Here is a 20,919-nt window from a genome sequence, read left to right as displayed (position 1 = left end):
AAAAGGCCAAGGGCGTCCCTCGGCCTGTCCCTCCTCCCGCCCTGGCCACCGCCAACAGCCAACAACCCAATCCACAAACCCGACCTAAAATTATCATCGGGTTTCATATGCAGGAGTGCCTGATCTGAGATGTCTGATCCTGTTAAGGGCTGTGGCAGAAATCCTGTTCCATCATCAGGAGCACGTTACACAGGAAGTGTAGTTTAGCTGTGAGGTAAGCTTTTAGTCCTGTAAAGGTATCATTATCCATTCTTTGTCCTGGCAGTAAATCCATAAATGTTTTATTAGAAACAAGCTTTTAAGTATATAAGTAATACAAAAACCATCATATACAGGCAGACATAAAGTAGAAAGCAATATGGCAGTGAAGGGCAATAAACTCTATGCTGCATTTGATGTTTTGAACATAATTTTTAAACGTTTTTTAAGAAAGGTAAAATAGTAAAATGCATTTAAAAATTAGACTTGGCTTTCAGGAGAGAAACACGCCAAGAACCACTTTGGACATGAACTAACCTAATTTAGTGATGCCAGCTATTGGTATCGTCACTCCTGCAAATCTGTAGATGCATTTTAATTGTATTTCTCATGTACCTTGCTAGCTAATGGAAACTGAGGAAAGTTTACAGAAAGAAGGACTAAATGTAACTGTGATGTGGTTAGCAAAGGTGAGTAGCTGAGCCACCTCCCTACCTTGTGACCTAGACAGCACATAGGCCACAAGTTGATGCACTTGCTGTATTTATCTGTGTTGAGTAGTACTCTGCATGTAATTTGGAAATTGATATTTTATGCTTGTAATATTAAAATGGGATTTCTGGGAACACTGTCACTTAAAAAAAGTGAAATCTTCACTGCAGAATCCATGCCAAACATCAGATTTCTGTAACAGAGAGAAAAGAAATTACATCGTTTTAATAAGCAAAGACTGCTTTCCAAAGCCATATATGTAATTTAAAATGAGGTATAGTTAGTGATTGTACAGTGGTAGTATTTAAAGATCTAGGCGAAGGAAGGGCAATTACTGTGGCAAATGCTGTACTCATCTTACTATACCTTAGTAAAAAGGAAATTTTGTACTCTTGATACTGCTGCAAAATTGCTATTTTGTTACATAAGAACTACATCATACAATATATGCAAAAAGAATTAAAGTGATCTTGCATAGGTAGACTTTTTAAATTAGTGAGCATATCTTCATAATGTTAACATTCTTTAAATTAGTGGGTTTGATTTTACATACCATGCTGGATAATTGGTAACAAACACAATCAATCAATAGCTTCAACTTGCTCGTTATTAATGTAGAGATACATTCCTACCTCCAGAAAAAAATACACAAGCCTCTCTACATTCCTCTTCACTCTCAAAGCGGTTTGCATTTCCATCGCAGCCACCATACCAAAACTGAGCACAAGCATTGGCTTGTTTGTCATAATACCATTTTATGATATAAACACGGCATGGCCCTTGATCCAGCCTTAACTTGCACCGGAGGTCCAGAATACTTTCTAAAATAAAGAAAAAAAGGAATAGAAACAATTTAATTTGTAAGAGTCAATTGTATTGCATAGATTTTAACTTTTAAACTCTGAAATTATTTTTTTTAAGTAACATTATACAGCAGCCTAAGATTCACTTTTACTTCTAAAGATGTTAGCATTGAAGGCAAGTTCAAAATATATCTCTGTAGGTCAAATAAATTGCTCCTGTACTTGCATGGTTCTAATAACTACAGAAATATTATGGCCCCACATACCAGAAGAGCAAAGAATATGAATAATTAGCAGTCTTGTGAGTAACCCAAAATCGTAAGCCGAAGAGCTGTAAGCTAGTTGCATTTGCTGTTTTTGAACCATGAATATGACCATCATCCTTGTGCAATACATTGCTTCAGTACATTAGTTCTCTTTGTGGTGTGGGAGAGGAGGCATGGGAATAGCAAGAAGAATATAAAACTTCAGGCTTTCATTTGTAAGATGTTTGTGCTACTTGTCTAATACAATGGTAGTAACTATGTACATACTAGGTAAGCTTGAATGTAGAGCTTGTTGGTCTAATAATTCCTACAGATATGCATTAGAGGACTGTGACATACTAATCTAGTCTCACTCACTTTAATAATACCATGAGATAGAACATACTTTTCCTTCAAGTTTAATGTTGTGACATCAATATTCTGTCTTTGGCAATTGGTATTGCCAGAGTTGTTGCCATAGACGGGATAATAGTCATGCCCATGTTCCCAGGAAGCACGGGAACATGTTTCTATTGCTCTCTTCTGTTGCTCCCGTCATAATACAGTATTACTGGAACTCAAAAATGTGAATCCCCCAAATGGTGAACAAAATAAATTCAGACATTTCATATTAAAAGAATCAACTGTTTGAACAGCCAGGTAATTACTATACTATTACTAAACACTGTTTTTTCATATTTCTCCTCTGAAGGAGAAATCTTATTTTTTCTGTCCGATTCTGAAATAATTTTCTCTGTCTTTAATGAAGCCTCCCATCTCCACAGACTGCCCCTTCTTGGTTGACTAGTTACCTGCTCTCTGGCCCACCTCAGCTAGCACTATGTTCTCTTTTTGAGAACACTTCTGCTGTAAGTGGAGCAGTGGGATTTGGAATTTGGAAAGACAAGAACTGGTGAACAGGCTGGACAAAAACTGCAACTGGATCTGTTTTAAAATCTTGAAATGGATTCTATTCCACAGCATGGGTTCACGAAATCTTCAGAGTGTGGAACAAAATGACTCTGATTTATAGCTTTATGAAAAGTTAGTATCAGGGTAACAGGGAACAAAATGAAAAACTAGTTATGATCTATAACCTGGTTTTGGTGTGAGCCCCGCAGTTGAAAGAGATGATGTCATCACTTTATCTGATGATGATGGTTTAGATGGCAATAATGGTACCACAGCTGCAGGTGAAAAGAAACAGAATGAGACACTGATTTTTGATTGGCCAAAAATTAATATGAAGAAATGAATGATGATAAAATTACCTCTAGTGTGCACTGTTAGCAAGGATGACTGTTCCTCCTCCTCTTGTTCCTCTTCATAGGCTTCATATACTACCACAGGAGCTACTTTGGTCTGAAATAAGCATTTGATTTTCTTTGCTTTTCAAACATTGCTGATTTCAGACATTGAAATTTCAGACATGGTTCATTTCAAAATAAACAAGCTCCTCATCGCTTAGAGGTTTTCAAATGTTTTTCCTCCCCTTTTACCCTCACTTCAGTGTTAAGAATGAGGATTATAACCTCACCTGGTTGATTTAGCAGGAGGGTTGTCAATCCTAAACCTGGGATATTTTTTTTTTAGTTGACCTTTGCAAAATTTTATTTATAAACTTAAAAATACATACTACAATTGAGTCTAATCACTGTTCCTAGACTTAATTATTACAGTGTAATTGCATTTTAATAATGTTATGTTTCACACTGTGGCACAAATATTACTGTATTAAACACAGGAATAATAATCTTTGTAACTGTATCAGAAATTAATTAGATAACTGCCTGCATGCCATTAGATAACTGCCTGCATACAACATCAGAACTCTTACTTGGAACAACCAGCTCTGAGTATATCAAGTTGAGCTATTAGAGTACCTGTCCTGTAGAAAAGTTGAGGGAAAGTTACACATTATATCAGGTGGCAGAGAAGGATATATATAAAAAACTTTTGCTCATTTAGGCCTGCTAATTTTCGTACCGGAGTTAATGGTCGAGGAAGATCGCCAAGGCTCAGAGGACTTTCTACTGTAGATACTCCAGGTGTCTGTGCTGAAAGTGATTGTCTATTAACATTGTTCTGAAGTATGTAATGTAAAGAACTTGAAGATCCTGAATGGAAAGATGGTCCAATTATGCTCGCACCATTTCCATTACGGTTGTATATTAAGGTACCGTGTTCGTCTTCACAAAATTGGTTGACTAATTTGGACTCCAGAGCTGTTTAAAAAAAAAGTAAAAACCTCATCATATTGAGAAATTAAATGTATTTTTTTGAATTTGGATTATTTATATATGTAAATAATATACATATAGTCCAGTAGTTCTTTGGATTATTTATATGCATTTAAGAATGGAAGTGAATAAGTAGAATTTACCCCAGTGGATTTGATTCTGGTTTCCAGTCCAGCAGATTTACAGTATGTGGGCACTTAGCTTAGAAAGCTAGTTAAAGCAGCTGTTTTCCTACACTGTAGGTGGCATCCCCCATTGGCGTGATGAATCATTGCCCTATAATGTGTCTCCTTAAAAGAAGGGAATCTGTATCTCTAGGTTCTTATTACTTTGCACCTTGTAATTAATCCTGATTAGCATCAAAATATAACATATCCACAAGGGTATGTTACATGCAAAGCTTTCTCCCCCGCCCCGTTCTGAGAAGCATCAAATATAATGCAGAATAAAACTACAATGGACGCACCTGGAAGAGTATTAAAGTCATCAATAAGGTACATGTGTTCACTGTCTGGATCGGAAGCAATCAGATTTAGTTCACGCACAAACTCGACCTGAGTTGGATCTGAAGTATTTACAATTCCTATTGCATACATTTCAATGTTTGCAGCGTGAGCCTCTCGAACAACAATATCTAGTTTTACAGCTTCTCTTTTGTCTGCTTGGCCATCTGTTAGCACGATAGCTACTTTTCGTACTCCTGTTCGAGCACCAAAAAATCCTTCCTGGGTTGCTTTACGGATAGCAGTTCCTGTGTAAGTGCCTTCTCCCATGTATTGCATTTTTCTAATTGCTTGCTTAACATCCTGTTGAGTTGTGTACTTGTTGAGACCAAATTCTAGCCGAACTTCTAAACTGTACAACACAAGGCCAATTCTGGTAGCATTTCTGCCTACGGTTACTCTGTCTACTAAAGCAGTTACAAAGTCTTTGATAATCTCAAAATTTTCTGGTCCCACACTCTCAGAGCTGTCAATCACAAATACAAGCTCCATAGGAATTTCCTTACATTTAACACCACAACCTGCAAAGGAAAAATAAAAAAAAACAGGTCATGATGACTTGACTTGGTATCTTTTTGGCAAGGAGAAGAATGTAAATGTCAGGAAGAAAAAATACAATTTGAAATGAAAGATTTTCTGAGTACTTACCACATATCTCTTTAATTAATTTAATTATATCTTCTCTCTGGATATGAAAAAAATTAAATATAAAATATTTTACAATTTGCCTCTTTCAGATAAGGTATAATATTGACACTACCAAAGATTTTGTTTATAATGACTGTGTCCTAATGAAAAAATCTTACTGTTTAACTTTCAAACCTGACCTTCCAAGCTTGGAATGAGTCCCACATTTTACAATTAACTATTTTATGAGACATTTAAGAATTATTAACCTGACAACACAGTGGCACCTTTATCTAAAACAATTAACTAATGTTACTGTAAAGAATGTTTTGTGATGATTTTGTTCTCATTAAAATTTAAAGTCAAAACCCATTCATATTTTAGCCTGTGAATAATACGGGTATTCATTTTAGCTGTACTGGGAGTGGAGAAATAGACCCAACTTTAGGAAGCCTATTGCTTGTAGTGAGCTGGCTTGTGACAGAGAGTGACAACTCAAAACAGAACTGGGATTTGTGAACCCTGGTGTACCTGGCCCACTGTATTACCCAACTTTCAGCAGCAAAAAAAAAAAAAAGCTGCTGCCTTCAGAGCTGTCCGTTCAAAGAAGTTATAGCTTCTGTGACATGCAAACAAAGTGTTTCTCATTATTATAGCAATCATTTATTGTATGACAGAATGCATTTGGCATTGAGTCAATCTTTCAAATGCAACCTTTTGCTACTGCTGCTCACCTTCCATCATAAACCTCAGTAGTATTTATATACTCACTGACATGCTTTACTGAATTTGGGTCTAGTGCAGTTCAGGCTTACCAGAAATATAATTAAGTTTATAGCATGATAGGCCACAACAGGTTTGAAGATATTTAGGCTCCTAAATACTTTTTAAAAGCTTTCCTGCAGCAGGTACACACCTGGGCCATCTAACACTAACTGTAAAATAACATGTAGGAGAAAAATGCCTAAAATCAGCAGGAACTTTAAATTCCATTTCAGCATAAATTAGATAAGCAAAAGTTAGAAATCTTTGTGTGGTTTCTTTCTACATCAATTCTGAGAACACTTTAGTCAGAAAGCTCTTTCCAAAATAATTAACACAGGATACATTTAATCTGATAGTATCTTTGTTTATATCTTGCCATAATGGGATTTAAATAATGGAGTTTGCTTACTGTTAGGCCTTGCTCTCCCTTTGGTCCAGTTTTGCCCTGTAACAGTGATTTTTAATTAAGCTACTGCAATTAGGAACATTGTAATTCAGAATATGACTTCATCAATACCATTATTAGAATAACATTTGGCAAATAAGAACTTTGGCTAGAAAAAGCAGTGTTCTTGTGACATTACCTTGTGTATGCAGTATCTACAACCTCCTCACGTGGTGATGGGAATTGGATTTTTATAGGAACCGGATAACCTCAAGTCTCCCACTAAATCACTGATTGTCAGTTTACATTAGAAAGGGAGAATGTGTGTTTGTTTTGTTTGTTTCCTTTCTCAAGAGACTGGACGCCTGCCTGACATCCTGGGAAGGTCAGAAATTCTGCTTCATCATATGTCAGTCTCATAGGGCCAGCATCAGGGCAAGAACAGCGATAGTGTTTACCTATCCCTACTTAAGAGTATGCAAATGTCAGACTAGAAGGGCGCCACATTTTGCTTTCCAGCTTTTGGGGACCTGCCCATCAGCAGAAATTAGCATTTTGCCTCCCTTCGTCGGTTCATCAGCTTTGAGAAAAGTCTGAGCTGCAGTTACTTGGTAACCATCGAGTGGAATTGCATAGTTTTGTCTTAAAACATCACAATTGTCTTTCACTGTCTGAAGAAAGAAACCACATCTGTGGGAAGTGGGATAATGAGCATGGAAATGTCTTCTTTATGCTTTTAAAGGTTTTCGTAGTTTCAGTTTCTTAAGTATTTGATTATATGTAGTTAAATAGTTAGAAGAACACACAACCCAGCTTTATTTCTAAGCAGTTTAAGAAAGCAGACATGATAAACCTGAGTTACTCACAGGTTCTCCAGATAAACCAGGGTCACCCACATCACCTTTTTCTCCTTTTTTCCCCTTTTCACCTGTAGCTCCTCGATCTCCCTTTAAAACCATGTTGGTAAGCAGACAGAATATGTAAGTCAGTTTTTATTACACTTTTCACATTTCAATCCAGCTGCCTTTGTCTAATTTACCTTCAGCTTCTGACATGAGTTCGAAATCTTTGCTAGAGATTATTTAAATCAATTGGTATTTGTGAATTTTGGCAATAAGTTGTAGTAGTGGCAGCGCATTTTTATGGGAAAAAGCTGAATCATTTTGAAAAATGGTGGGTTTTCCACCAGACAGAGTGGTTTCGTGGAATATTGCATGATGGAAATTATTATCTGTATCTGAGAAAAATAACATAAGAGTAAGGAAATTGAGAAGAATGGCAAGGACGTAGGTGGAACAAATAATGGGAATATCACTCTGAGAAACCTTTTGGCCCAGAAAAGGGGTTTGGAACAACAAACAGATTAATTTGTGCCTCCTGCTTTGATTTTTAGTAGGCTGTGGGGTTTTGTACAGCCTTTCTGAGCTGATGTGATCACACCAAAAACTGATTCCAACCCACATTTCTCTCTTTCTTAACATTGATGTAGTCCCAAAATTTTGCACTGTGGGTGGGTAAAAGAGAGGCAGTGATATTAAATGTGATATCTATATTTCTTCTAATTGCAGTAGAAGATAAGTCTCATATGATATTAAAATAAGCAACACTGAAGGAGACGCTGCTATAAAATATTAAAACAATCATGTGGATGACTGGGGTTTTCCCAAATCCCCATTCCCTTTTCACAAAATTCACATGAGAACTGACTGTAATGAGCATTTCCAGTATGTTGGCTTTGGTCTAGGACATTATCTCTGATTTAGATGTCATACCTTCTGTCCCAAAAGCCCTTCTCCAGGGGGACCTCGTGGTCCTGGCATTCCTTGAATTCCTTGTTCCCCCTATTAATAATCCAAGTAGTGATATTAACCTTTTGTAATTATTTGTCATTTGTCATTTTGTTAATTTTAAATGTTCAAAGAGAAAGTGTCTGAAACTGCTTTTAACAAGTGTCTTGAGGCACCTGAGACAATGTAGTCACTAGCTTGTATTTCCCAAAGAGTTCATCAGTATGTCTACTCCTAAAGATACATAATATCAAAAACCTGTCCATTATTGGTTCTAATTCTACTGTTCCCTCTTTCCATCCCATTTTATTCCTTCTCATTCACCCATTCTTATTTCTGTCTTTTGAGTCTGTCTCATCTCATCTATGCTTTGGGTAAAAGTGCATATTACTGAGAAAAATTAACATTACACATAGATTCAGGATGGAGGCTCTTTCTCTACCATAGGTGGTAGTTCATATAACTGCTTCAGACTGTCTCTGTGGGTATGAGAGTTGTGGAAAAGGGAATGGTATTTTTAATTTTGTATGGTTATCTTTCACTGATAGAAGATGCCCCTGCTTCCTTCTCCCTCAATACACACCCCCTTGGGCTTGTTGGTTTACAGCAGTAGAGACAGAACATACTTTATAAGTGCTCATGTTATCCTCTCATTTTCTAGCCTGAAGCTCTTCTCATATACAAAACAATGTGAAATCTCTTTAACAGTGTGATGGTCAGATTGACCACTCAACACAGGTTAAATATTAAAGACACTGAGTCTTTTTACCTTAATTCCTTGAATACCTTCACCAGGTGGTCCCAGAGAGCCAGGTGGCCCTGGGCGTCCTATGGATCCCTAGAGAGAAACCCTGCATACGTTAAATAGAAGATCCATAATAAAAATACACAGTAAATTGTTAGACCACCATCTAATTCCATGTCTATCCTCTACCAAATTGATGTCTCTTTATTAGTGGGGATAAGATTGCTCTAGTTGGCAAAAACTCTTTTTATCCTTTATTGGATCATTAAAATCAAGCTTACACTTCAAAGGAGTCACTCGGGGCTTAATGCTCATTGAACATGAGCTATTAGAGATATACATTGTATTGAAGGATGGATTGTATTGGTTGAACATTGGGGACTGAATTAAGATTTAAGAAAGGATTATTATTGTTATGTTATCTTTCATCAGCATTAAGCTTACACGGTAAGACCTAGAGACATACATACTAATGTGGCATTGCAAATAAACACTTGTTGCTAATTTATAAGCTGGTTTTTAAAAGAACTCCAGAACTTCAGTTCTGTATGTTATTCATAGTAAGCAATCAAAACCCACATAGTACAATAGTAATTTTATGCCTATATTGCTATTCCAGCATCCCTGCATGAAATTCTTGATTTCCTCATTTGTGAGGATTCTGTCCACATGCCAGTCCTTGGGACTAGCTCTGGCTGGGAAGTGCTTCATCACTGCTTAGCTCTGGACCTAGTCTTCATGCCAACATGAACTGAATCTTTGGGACTAACAAGCCACGTTGTGCAGGTAATACATTATTATGTTGCAAAATCTTTGCATTTGTTGTTGTTCACTTTCTTTACATTTACATTCTAAAACAGGTCTTTTATATTAATCAACTTGTAAAGCTGAGCTGTAGGAGCATAAGAGTTTCCAATTTGGGAAGTTTCATAGTGAAAATTGCTTTTTATAGTTACAATTATTTCCAGACCTTTGTCATGGTGTGTATTATAATTGCACAAATAATCCTTTCTGTGGGGATTGGTCATCATATTGGTCATTAGATTATTATTGATTTAGTTTATACAGTAAAAAAGAGGAATTAATTCTAGAACTCATCAATATGCCTGTAGCTGCACCAGTAGTATAGGCAAGACATGGTAAGTGCTTGCCAGGCTATTAATTCTGATCAATACTAGGTCTGAAGAAATTTTTGCTACTCAGTTGCACAGGAGCTAAATATTTTGTCACTGATCTTCACTGCAAGATTATAAGTTCATGATTTATCATATGCAATAGGAAGGCCATATTTTATGGCTAGTCACCATGGCTAGTCACCAGAAATGGTTTTGATTTTCTACAAGATATAGATACTGTATTCCTTAGTTATCTTATTTGTCGGATTAGTTGTTTGTAGTGAAGAGTGAAGACAGAAAATATGTAGATGTGCATGCATGATAACACATTTTTATACTATACTATAATATACTATACTTTTTTTTTTCTTTTTTAGAAATTAGGCAATGGGAGACATAATTATTTAAATGGCTTACTTTTGGTCCTGGCAGGCCTTCTCCTGGGGGACCTGGGAGACCAATTGGTCCTCTACTACCGGGATCACCCTGAAAGTCCATACTTAAAAAAATAAGTAGTGAATACCGAAGTTTAATTTATCTCTAGAATTCCCAGCATCTCTTGTACTCAAATGGGACAAAGAGAGAATTATTGAACAGCACAGTGCAAGTCTAAGCAATGCTAACACATGATTATTGCAGGCAGGACAGGAACGTTATTTGGGATAAACACTGGCTTGTGGTCTAAACATATTCAAGACATGTACAGTCATTTATGCAATAGTTACACAGGAATTACAATTCACATGTCATAAAATGAACTCCACATGCCCCAAACCAAAAAAACCCCAAGTGTTTGCTTGCTGCCTGTCAGTTGAATCAGTTCTATCCTCACATTGGCACTGTCCTGGCTTTTTACCTATCAGTGCCTTCAGACAGCTAGGGGTTGGAGGTGAGTGGAAAAAAGATGTACGCCCTTTTAAGAGACATGAAGCGCATTTAAATAGCTGTAGTCAATCCTTGAACTGCTGTATAGTTGCAGTAATCCCGGAACTAATGAGCATCAGAATGAGTTCTGAAGTGAATCTTCAAGATCTTCTGTGGGATCTACCTTTTATATATGGACAAGTAAGTTAAAGCTGGATTAAGAAGGTCTTCTTACTGTGACCTATGGGTAGGAATTATATCTGTGTGAAGAAGAGTACACACATGCATTTACTTTTCTAGAAGTTAAGGTCTGTACCTTAGGTCCTGGTAGTCCAACTCCATCTGGGCCCAGTTCACCAGGAATCCCAGGAAGGCCTGGCAAGCCCTGAAATTTTATACACAGACAGAATATTAATTTAATTTATGGCTATATTGACTATATGCTTTTGTTAACATTAATATGGTAGTATCTTGAATATATTGTCTCTTAGTGGGATCACTGTGGTCTACAATTAGTTAAATTCTACCCTGGTAAGCTAGAAGTGTTGTCAGTGGCATTTGCATTTGTGTTGCATGTCATGCAGGAGGCCTGCATGTATTTGAAGACAAAAGGAGTCTGATCTGGACAGGCAAGTGCAGAAGCAGTTCTGCATCGGATTGCACAAAAATATCAGGAAGTATTATAAATTGAATTCCAGTTTCCATTTTGACATTAATTCATTTTTATTCCTCAGTGTGGCAATTGCATGCATTTTTACTGTTGTCTTTAGCACAGATAAACAGTAGTGTATCACCAAACTCCCTAACTCTAGCCAGCAATCTTCCTGGGACTTCCTCACTGCACAGGCGTGTAACTGCCAGGGCTGGTGGAGCACACTGTTGAGAGGATGAGATACGTGAGGCCAGTGCTGCATACCTGTGCAAGGAAGGGAGAGGAAGGAGCCTTTTCTCTTTGTTTCCTTTTTTCAGGGAGTGGTCATATCTACCAGTAAAGACCTCTGTAAAAACTGGGGATCAACCAATTATTTGCCATACCTGCAACAACCTAATGAACAGAACTAAGGATGATATGCTCTTCTAACTCTTTGGACAGTAATTGCTTTTTTAGTGGTTTTGGAAGATGGTGTTGCCCTGAGTTCACACCCCTGTGACTACTTCAGAGGGAGATTTCTTTTTCCTTCTATGCTGAAATACATTTCCACAGCTGAGAAGCATTTTTAGGCTTTTAGACCAGCAAATCTATGTTAGGTGTGGAGGCTAATCACTTTGGTGTAGCACCTATTTGTTCCCAATTCAAATTAAGAAAAAAAAAGTCTATAAACTTACAGGTGGGCCAGGATAACCATCTCCTTTTGGCCCAAAGGGCCCTGGGGGTCCTGGAAGACCTCGATCACCCTGAGGAAGGCAGGAAAAATAGCTGAGGTGAATGCAAATACAATTGCTACCAGGAAATTTTCCATGAAAATGAAACTTCTTTGGCAAAGTTGGTTTTATCTGTCTGTCTATCTGCTAAGGTATTTTGCTATATGAGTGATTACTGTAGGTTATTAACTTGTTCATGTTCTTCTTCCAGTACTTAGGGCATCTCTTCTCACATTTCCAGTTTGGCCCAAGTCCTGCGATCTTTTTGGAGTCTGGATTACCTTGTGTCAAAATAAGCAATGAAGCAAAGAAGCCTGGCTGAGAAAATGTAACTGTGCTTGACAGGTAGGCTGTTGTCAGCACATAAACCACATGTTCACTCTGTATTGACCCCTCATCAATTAAAACCAGTTATTTTTCTCCTGGTTCTCTGCATGTGAAAGCTTGTGGTTCATGGCGTCTGGAAGATGAACCATCCATGGTTTTCTGGCTCTGCAAATCTTTGTACTCTGCCCATGTGGTACGACATACATGTTAAGAACTGTGGAATGCTTGGCAATCCTAGGTGATTTGCTGTTGCTTCACTGACATGCTGCCTTATTTTACAATTCTACCAGAAAATTAGTTTACCAATTTAGGAACTACCTTTGCCCCAGGAAGCCCAAAACCTGGTTCTCCAATTGGTCCAGCAAGACCAGGTAACCCAATGTCACCCTGCAATGAAAAAAATGTAGACTCTAGTTATGTATTTTATTAAACACCAGTCACAGTCAGTGGTTTTGGATTTCTGATATACAAATTTATATATATCAAATGTAACAGCTAATTTTATTTATTGCTACTGCAAACATTAAACACCAAAAGCAGAAGAAAGAAAAGTATTTTGATATCCAAGGTTATCCGAAATAAAGAAATGAACATAGGTAGGCCACACCTCAAGCTGGCATACAGTTAGTACCAGGGCATGGTGGTAACTAAACTGGATAAAGTTGGTAACTGTGTTCATAGGAAAGAAGAAATTTTAGTTGACCTCATTAGGCTGAAATTATTTACATGAATAATGGCATGCCACCTTCACAGTTTTCACCCTGTGTTTATAAGCACCAGGAGCTGGAGTGTGGATGTTACCTTTGGTCCAGGCACAGCTCTTCCAGGAGGGCCTGGCATTCCAAGGCGCCCTGGCACACCAGGCTCTCCCTGCAGTGAAGGAAGGAAAGTAAAACTTATGGATTTGTCTGAAAGTGAGCATGAGCATCTCATGGAGAAAACATTTATCCAAAAATTTATAATATTAAATTAAAATTCTATTAGAATTTCTAATATTCTGTTCCATGTGGAAATCTGTCTGAAGAACTGATAACAAGCATAGTTCTGATTTTTCAATAGAAATTAGGTTCTTCTCAGTTACTGAACAAATATATATTATTAGAAACCACTTCATTGGTGTATTCAAGACTTGGTCTAGCACATCCAGCACTCAAGGCTTCCTGCCCAGCTGTGTAGGTATGCTGAAAACATGTATATTTTTCTGTTAGAGGAAGTAGATTTTTTTTAAATAGTCCTTTTAGTGTATTTTTTAACCCCTTTTCATTTTTCCTCTTATGTGAGGACTTAATAAGACTTAATAAGAAACTGAAGGAGAAACCTGGAGTAGCCCTTCTCTCACTTTCAGTGAGTACTGAGTATTTGAATAGAAATTTCATATCCATCAAAGAATATCAGCCATGAGTCAGTGTAAGGGAAAGTAAAGTCCTGTCACATATGTATATGCTGTACATCATACTATCTTCTCAAATATTTCAGCATAAAAGTGCCAGTATTAGTGTCCCTTAACTTTTTCCAAACTGACTTCCAAACAAGGAAGCAATATGGTAAATGCAAGTATTTTAAAAAATGCTTCAAGATGTTTATAGGGTGCATCTTGCTAAGAGAAGCCTTAGCTGAACTTTTTTTAAAATTATTTTTTAAGAAGCAAGTTCATTCTGGGACAGTTGTTTCTGAGATCTGCAACAAAGCACAGCTTTGGGGGGCTATTTTACACACATAACATGGTGATAAACCTACTTTAGCTCCAGCAGGTCCAGGGACTCCTGTTGGTCCTGTTAGTCCACGTATTCCTCTCTGACCTTGATCTCCCTACAAAAATGGAGAAGGCATGTCACACATACCAAACAATATTAAGAATGTGCTAACTGAAATTAATTGTTAATATCAGTAAAAGATAGTGAAGTTGGTGCACATGAGCTGTTCCTGTTGCCTTCATTGTCAAGTCAGTTAATTCTCCTCAGTAGTTGCCCGGTTTTGGATTTGTGTAGTTAAAGCTACATAGATTCCATCTGAATTAAATTAACTGATTTACCAGTGAATATTATGAAAAAGTAAGAATCAAAAGGAGTCTTAAAGATTGCATCCTTGCAGCTGAAAAATCAAGTTAAGTAATTACAAAAAAAAAGATACTATCTAAGAGAAATAATCAAAATAGGAAAAGATAATTCAATTGAAGGTACTTATTTTTAATTCAAAGGCAAATAAGGCCAGTCAGTTGATGATGATGCCCTCAGCGTATACTTCTGGTCCGAAAAAGCTCAAAATAGATAGTATAAAGTTATTAAAGGGATAACAGCTATTTAAGCATAGTATTAGGCTTAATAATTAGAGCCTAATAAGAGTCCAGAATAATTCTGAAAAAGTTCTAACACAGTAATTAATTTTATTGCTGTATCGTGTTATCTGCATGTATTTCCTAGCAAAGTAATCTGAAAACAGGTGGATGTTTTGATTTTCCTTTCTACGCTGTTTTTTAATCCTTCCAGCTCCTTGTAATTGTGATACTTAATATCTTTATTTCTCTTCTATTGTGACATTTAATCTCTGTATGTCTTGTCCAATGTCTTGGACAGCTATCCCAGCATTTTCCATTGCCTTTATTTCAGAGGATACAATTGCTGATATGGGAAAATGGAATTACTTCTTCACCTGTGAATCAATACAGAAGACCAGTACAAGAGCCAGAATCTAAAAGATTGATCCAGTTACTTCTACTAAGAGAAGTAGTATTTCCAATTAGCTCTTTGTGAACAACTTGGACCAGAAACTACCACAGGTACTGGAAATTGTGAGCCACTGTGTGCTGTTATTTAAAAAAAAAAAAAAAAAAATTCCTGGGTTGACTTTTATTAACTTTGCTATTTAAAAAGTTGTTTTAGGCTGAGGTTGAAATAAACTCTGCAGTAAAATGCTTTCAGAAGCATTCTTTAACCTATTCCTTGGGGTATATTTTTTCATTACTTATAATAGAAAAAAAAAAGAAAGCTTTGAAAAACCTATTCCTAGAACATTATAATTTTGGGTGTCACCTTTTGTAAGAAATTCTCACCTTTTCCCCCTGTATTCCAATCCCTGGAGCACCTTCAGGACCTCTAAGACCAGGTAACCCTGGTTCACCCTGGAACAGAAAAATCGAAGCAGCATTTTAGAGATTTCAGAGTACTGCATAGACATGGTGCAAGATAACTCTATATCCACTTGAACAAGCTCATTGATATCATAGAGTCAATGGCAAAACTCCCACTAGCATCAGTGGGCCCAGGATTTTCTTCCCATATTCAGAAACTGTAAAACTCTGGGTAGAATGCATGAAGTAGTGTGTTTCCTTAGTGATGGCTGAACGCTCTGAGTATATAATCTTTTAAATATATGGGGTTTCTGATTCTAGGAAAACACCATGATTGGGAAGCTACAAAAGGTTGCCTGTAGCCATTTTAGTGGTTTCCCTTCTGAGTTGCAAGACATTTGGTGGACTAAAAAGAGCCAACAAATATAAACAAGAAAAGACAACCCCCCACCTAAAAAGAAAAAGAAAGAAAAGTTTTCCCTAAAAAAGTATGTTTGAAATTTTCTTTTCAGTGAAAAATGTGCTACTTTTCCCCTTGAAACATTTCCCTTGAGTGTCCATGAACGCTTTCTCTTCTAGGCTTCAGCACAGGGAGAACAGTAGGAAAGCTTGGAGGGAAGCAGGTAGACTGCAGAGAGAGATAACCAACCTTTTGTCCAGGGGCTCCATCTTCTCCTGGAAGACCAGGCAGACCTGCCAGTCCTGAAGGGCCTGGCTCACCCTGACATCAATAAAAAGTAAGTCCTTCTATTAAATGCAGACTTCGTACTATTCTTTCTCTGAATCAAGGACATCTATTTTTAAAAGTTTACTAAACCGTATATATATTTAGAGCAAACATTTTTGCATATGAACCCAAATCTTGCAGTTTTTTTATAAAGACAACTGTCATGTATCTGGATTATCCTGCTGTATGGTTGAACTGTGCATTTTATCTATGCAATTAATATTACTAGCTATTAACGCTCCAACTTATTCTTAAAAAAAAATGCCATAATTTCATTAAGTGGCCGCATTTAAAGTAAGTATCAGATAGAGCTGACTGTGACATGATGATTGACATCTTGCTCGTGAATATCAGTGCAAATCTATTAATGGAGGTGGAATTGTCATCAGCCCAGGTTCAAGAGCCTGACCTGGTTTTAGATGAAACGAGATCATGTGAGGTCAAATGGATTCACTCAGCATTACCATATTTTGTGAAATTAAAAAAAGAAATTGTACAGTTTCTTGCCTTTTCCAACCCTTGTCTCAAATCCCTAACAAACCAGAGCAAAACCAGGACAGCCCAGTGCCTTTCTACTCATCAAAAAAATACTTTTTCATCTGTTCCTATATTTTATGTTAATCTGGCTGTTAATGACATAGGGACTGGTTAATATCTTGGTCGCTTTAGCACTGACATAATCTGGTTACAGCTTCCACTCCTCTAAGCAAGTGTGCTTTCTGTCTAGTAGCACAACTTATTTTTCGTATGAAGGTGTGAGGTTGTAGCTGCTGCTCTGTTTGCATCCTGTCTTGTCTGAAAAGGGAAGGACCAATGCAATAATCACTTTTCAGTGCTTTTTCTTCACCAGTTCTGGCTATAGCTTAGCTCACACTGGGGACTGCAAGTTCTGGCAATTGTTTAATGTTCTGGATGGTTTTCTGGACGGAGCTGTAGATGAGCTGTATGCAACACTGACTTGAGCATGGGCTGGGCATATGGAAATTTTCAGTCACAATAAATCTTACTACTTTTGTACAGAACTGTTCCCATTTCTAGAGGTTATTGAAAGTCTGGGTTAAAAATTGTAATGACTGAGAACCTAAATTTTATTTCTAAACCTATTTTTAAGTGCCTACAGAAAGGATACTCAGGAAACACAAATTTCAAATCCAAATAAATAAATAAATAAAATTATTCCTCTATTAACAATGTACCTTAGAACCAGGTTCTCCAATACCTCTTTCTCCTGGCACTCCAGTCTCTCCTGGCAATCCTTGTTCACCCTTAAATAGAAATTGTTTTTTGACAGCATTATAATGGGAAAATATAAAAGCATATTCTTTGTTGTTTATATTTAAAGAAAGATTAATGTGATACTGTCTTTAGTATGATGTATTAAACCCTTGGTCACAAAGATTGGGGATCTGCAACTTATTTTGAGCTGTCACCAAAAAGTTGTTTGTGGAAATGATTAATACTGTAAATCTACAATTATATGTCACTGTAAATGTTTCCTGCCAAAGTAGCTTATATTTCAGGAGCCTATCTGACACCCATAGACAATTCACCAATTCCCTGCACAGTCACTTAAAATGTAAGAGGTGATCTCTGATGCTGCAAAATAGTTTACCTGGCGTGGACTTTGACCCACTTACACCTCTAGTTATTTTGTATTATCCTTTCATATCCTTTAATAGATTCAGAAGTTTATCAACTCTTTCAGAAAATCGATTTTAATCTCCATTCCAAACACTTCAAGTGTGATGCGTTTCATTAACAGTTTTGTATTTTGCGAATCAGTCAAGGCAAAATTATTTGGACAGTTTTCCTTCAGGAAAGGTAATCTTCATTATACCTTGGACGATTCTTAACTGCTAGATACAGTAAATATATTAAGTCAGGTGAGACAACAGGCAGCAGAAGTAACAAGGAAGACAGCCAATCTGTAGGATAGGAATGTATTTTTCTGGAATGGAAAGAGTACAGTTAGGGTAAAACATGATATTGAAATTTTGGTGGTGTTCTGTGCTAAGTGCAACTACTTTTTGGAATTGCTGTACAGCACCTGCACCTGTAACGATGAAATGGCAAGTTCAAGGCAGACAACCTTTTCTATGGAAATGTATCAGACAAAGTGCAGTTCACTGTCTGATGTGTAGTACTTCAAAGGCTCTATGGTCAGCCAAGCCAAAACCTAAATAGATAGCTATGGCATTGGTTTATCAAGACTTTTTGTGGAGTAGGATCTGTTGTACAATTTAATAATAAAGAAAATAATTTCCTGCAGCTGTGTCAATACTTAGATTGGTGTTCAGCACTTTAACAAGCAGAAAGATAGAGACAGACCATTTCTTAATTAGGAAACATAACAGTAAAAAGAGCACAGTAGCTTTTACTTCAAAAATTCCCTAACCTTTGGTCCAGGTAGTCCCTGTCCTGGTAGCCCTCTAGAGCCGGGTGGTCCTTTTGGGCCCTCTACTCCCTGAAAAGATTAGTTAAGTAATGAATAAAAATAAAATATTCTCTGTTACAACACATTTAAGTGTGGGATGAGGGGGAAGTGAAAATGCACCTTCTCTCCTTGAATTCCAATTCCAGGTAATCCAATTGGCCCAGGTAAACCAGGAGGACCGAATTCACCCTGGCAAACAAAGTAAAATTGCTTAGTTGTGTAAAGATACTGAAACAATTTGGGACAGCTCTTGCACCAGTACGTGTTGACTTACCCTCTCCTGAAGTCAGTGAAGCTGGGGGCCTGACCTTTTATCTTTCATATATGAATTTACTCTCTGCTGGTTCAATGGCAAACAACTGCTGGTCTCTTTTTCCCTTTCTAAACCTTAACTTTCCCACAGAATTAGATGCTTTTTGTAACATTTCCTATTTTAATATGAAGAGATGTTAAAATAGGTTGGGAGAGTTTATTGGGCATAAATGTCTCTACAAAATACCTGATTATCCAGGATTATTATGGATTCCTTGCCTCATTACACCTTTTGTAGTGGGTATCAACCTTGTATTATGTAGATTTACTGGCACTTTGTTAATCCCCTAGTGTATTTACTGCTCACCTTTTCACCTTTAATGCTGATGCCTGGAAGTCCACGAGGGCCTTTTGGTCCATCAAAACCACGGTCTCCCTACATGAAAAAATAATATGTTAACTGTAGAAACACACAGCTGTTCTCTCTAAATTAAGTAGAGACACTGTTTGCTCTGTCATCATGAAAACCAAAATGAGAAGAACCAGAAGGTAGATCCTGGATCTGTTTTCCAGGATCTCTTTTCAAATGAGCTTGCTCACAATTTGAAATTGCTGATGAAAGAGCTGAGCAAGCTTTTTTTTATCTTTCCGCCCACTTCAATTGCTTAAGGTCCTGTTGTGCTTCCCCTCAAATCAATAGCAAAACCACAATTGATTTAATGAATGAGACTAACTGAAAGCTGAATTCTGCTTATTTGTTTCATGGGTTAATCTCATTTAAGTGTGGCAATGAAGATCTGGTTCTCACTAAGAATTTTGCCAGAATAAATACCAGGCCAAACTGTATTGTTGTAGAAGTCTATTTGTAAATGTCATTGTCTTTCTAAATGTTTATTTACAAAACATGGATCTTGGGGAAAATGCAGGTTACTATTAAGGACAAAAAAATTGTGCTTTCTTATTCTTCTGTTAAAACATGTCAAGACAGATTGTTAGCTTCTGTAAATTGTCACAGAATCACCCAAGGCAATGAAGTTACGCCCCAGACAGGTCTTTTCTCTCCCTTGTAACCAATTCCATCATTTTAACTTTGACTGAAAAACATTATGGGGATTTCTGTTTAAAATAACATACTTTACTCCTGATGCTTTAGGAACACCTGCCTTCATTTTCCTTTTTACTGAACTATGAGATTGTAGTAAAAATGTTCTGAGGAAAGCAACTGTAAAATTTGCTTCAGATTAACAAATCACCTGTTTAAAATGTGTTTACAACCAGAGAGCTGACATACTTGGCAGCCATAAATAGGATTAGAGATACAAATAGACTCTGTTGATACATGCTTGGCTCCAGGTCAGTCTTGGCAGTAAAAAGTAGTGGGTTTTTTATAGAATCAAGGGTTCCAATAATGCTGGCAGAATTCCATTTTGATTATTTTTTTCTGCCTGTCTCAATTCCTCAATAGTTTTGGTTAGATTACGCATTCTTCTGCACTTGTTCCCACTGTGCATTGGTGCTGTGCTTTACTTATTAGTTGTAGTGTTTCTTCCCACACAAATTGGTATTTCAGTGGCAATGGAGTGTTTTCTAAATGCATTTTCTTCTAATTGCTTTTTTGTTCATTTTCATGCATGAGATCTGCTAAGGAAATACAAGCCATCAAAATTATGTTAGATAATTTATATAATTAATCATAAAATATATACTGGATGTCTGAAGATACTATGTTGCTAGCAGCAGTCAAATTTAAACCTCCCTGACTACAGCCTTGTGCTAAGCAAAAATCCTAAGAATGTTAGTAAAGAACAGTTGGGGCCTGCACCTGTGAAACAATTTTGTATTGTTGTCCCCAAATTGCCTTGGTGCATACATAAAAATGAGTGAACCATTTTGTTATTTAGCTCATATACAGGCTGTGTCACTTTGTTACAGTAACCAAAGGTCAAATGACAACTTGTCTGGGACTTGGTTTGCAGAGGGC

At 37.0% G+C, this 20,919-nt stretch overlaps 1 protein-coding gene across 2 annotated transcripts in view; it reads right to left on the bottom strand.

The window, feature by feature from the left end:
* Window positions 1-330: 330 nt before the first annotated feature.
* The window catches only part of LOC106895107 (collagen alpha-1(XXVIII) chain-like), a 35,045-nt gene continuing 14,456 nt past the window's right edge, over window positions 331-20,919 (bottom strand). Inside the window, exons 15-37 of one of the 2 annotated variants that reach the window (XM_014954234.1) lie at window positions 19,306-19,374; window positions 18,807-18,875; window positions 18,648-18,716; window positions 17,449-17,517; window positions 16,175-16,246; window positions 15,508-15,576; window positions 14,196-14,267; window positions 13,260-13,328; window positions 12,777-12,845; window positions 12,096-12,164; window positions 11,086-11,154; window positions 10,323-10,391; window positions 8,815-8,883; window positions 8,031-8,099; window positions 7,125-7,205; window positions 6,283-6,318; window positions 5,130-5,166; window positions 4,445-5,002; window positions 3,725-3,963; window positions 3,010-3,100; window positions 2,836-2,925; window positions 1,323-1,511; window positions 331-883 (exon numbers count right to left, since the gene is read on the bottom strand). In XM_014954234.1, the coding sequence (XP_014809720.1) occupies window positions 876-883; window positions 1,323-1,511; window positions 2,836-2,925; window positions 3,010-3,100; window positions 3,725-3,963; window positions 4,445-5,002; window positions 5,130-5,166; window positions 6,283-6,318; window positions 7,125-7,205; window positions 8,031-8,099; window positions 8,815-8,883; window positions 10,323-10,391; window positions 11,086-11,154; window positions 12,096-12,164; window positions 12,777-12,845; window positions 13,260-13,328; window positions 14,196-14,267; window positions 15,508-15,576; window positions 16,175-16,246; window positions 17,449-17,517; window positions 18,648-18,716; window positions 18,807-18,875; window positions 19,306-19,374 (2,301 nt within the window). In that variant the 3' untranslated portion in view covers window positions 331-875. The remainder of the gene's footprint in view (window positions 884-1,322; window positions 1,512-2,835; window positions 2,926-3,009; window positions 3,101-3,724; window positions 3,964-4,444; window positions 5,003-5,129; window positions 5,167-6,282; window positions 6,319-7,124; window positions 7,206-8,030; window positions 8,100-8,814; window positions 8,884-10,322; window positions 10,392-11,085; window positions 11,155-12,095; window positions 12,165-12,776; window positions 12,846-13,259; window positions 13,329-14,195; window positions 14,268-15,507; window positions 15,577-16,174; window positions 16,247-17,448; window positions 17,518-18,647; window positions 18,717-18,806; window positions 18,876-19,305; window positions 19,375-20,919) is intronic. The other variant, XM_014954235.1, reaches the window with a different exon arrangement.

The sequence above is a fragment of the Calidris pugnax genome, unplaced genomic scaffold (genome assembly GCF_001431845.1).
Source record: "Calidris pugnax isolate Ruff unplaced genomic scaffold, ASM143184v1 scaffold103, whole genome shotgun sequence".
In the NCBI taxonomy this organism is placed as follows: Eukaryota; Metazoa; Chordata; class Aves; order Charadriiformes; family Scolopacidae; genus Calidris; species Calidris pugnax.
Note: the sequence above shows the minus strand (reverse complement) of the source record. Positions and strands in the feature narration are given on the sequence as shown.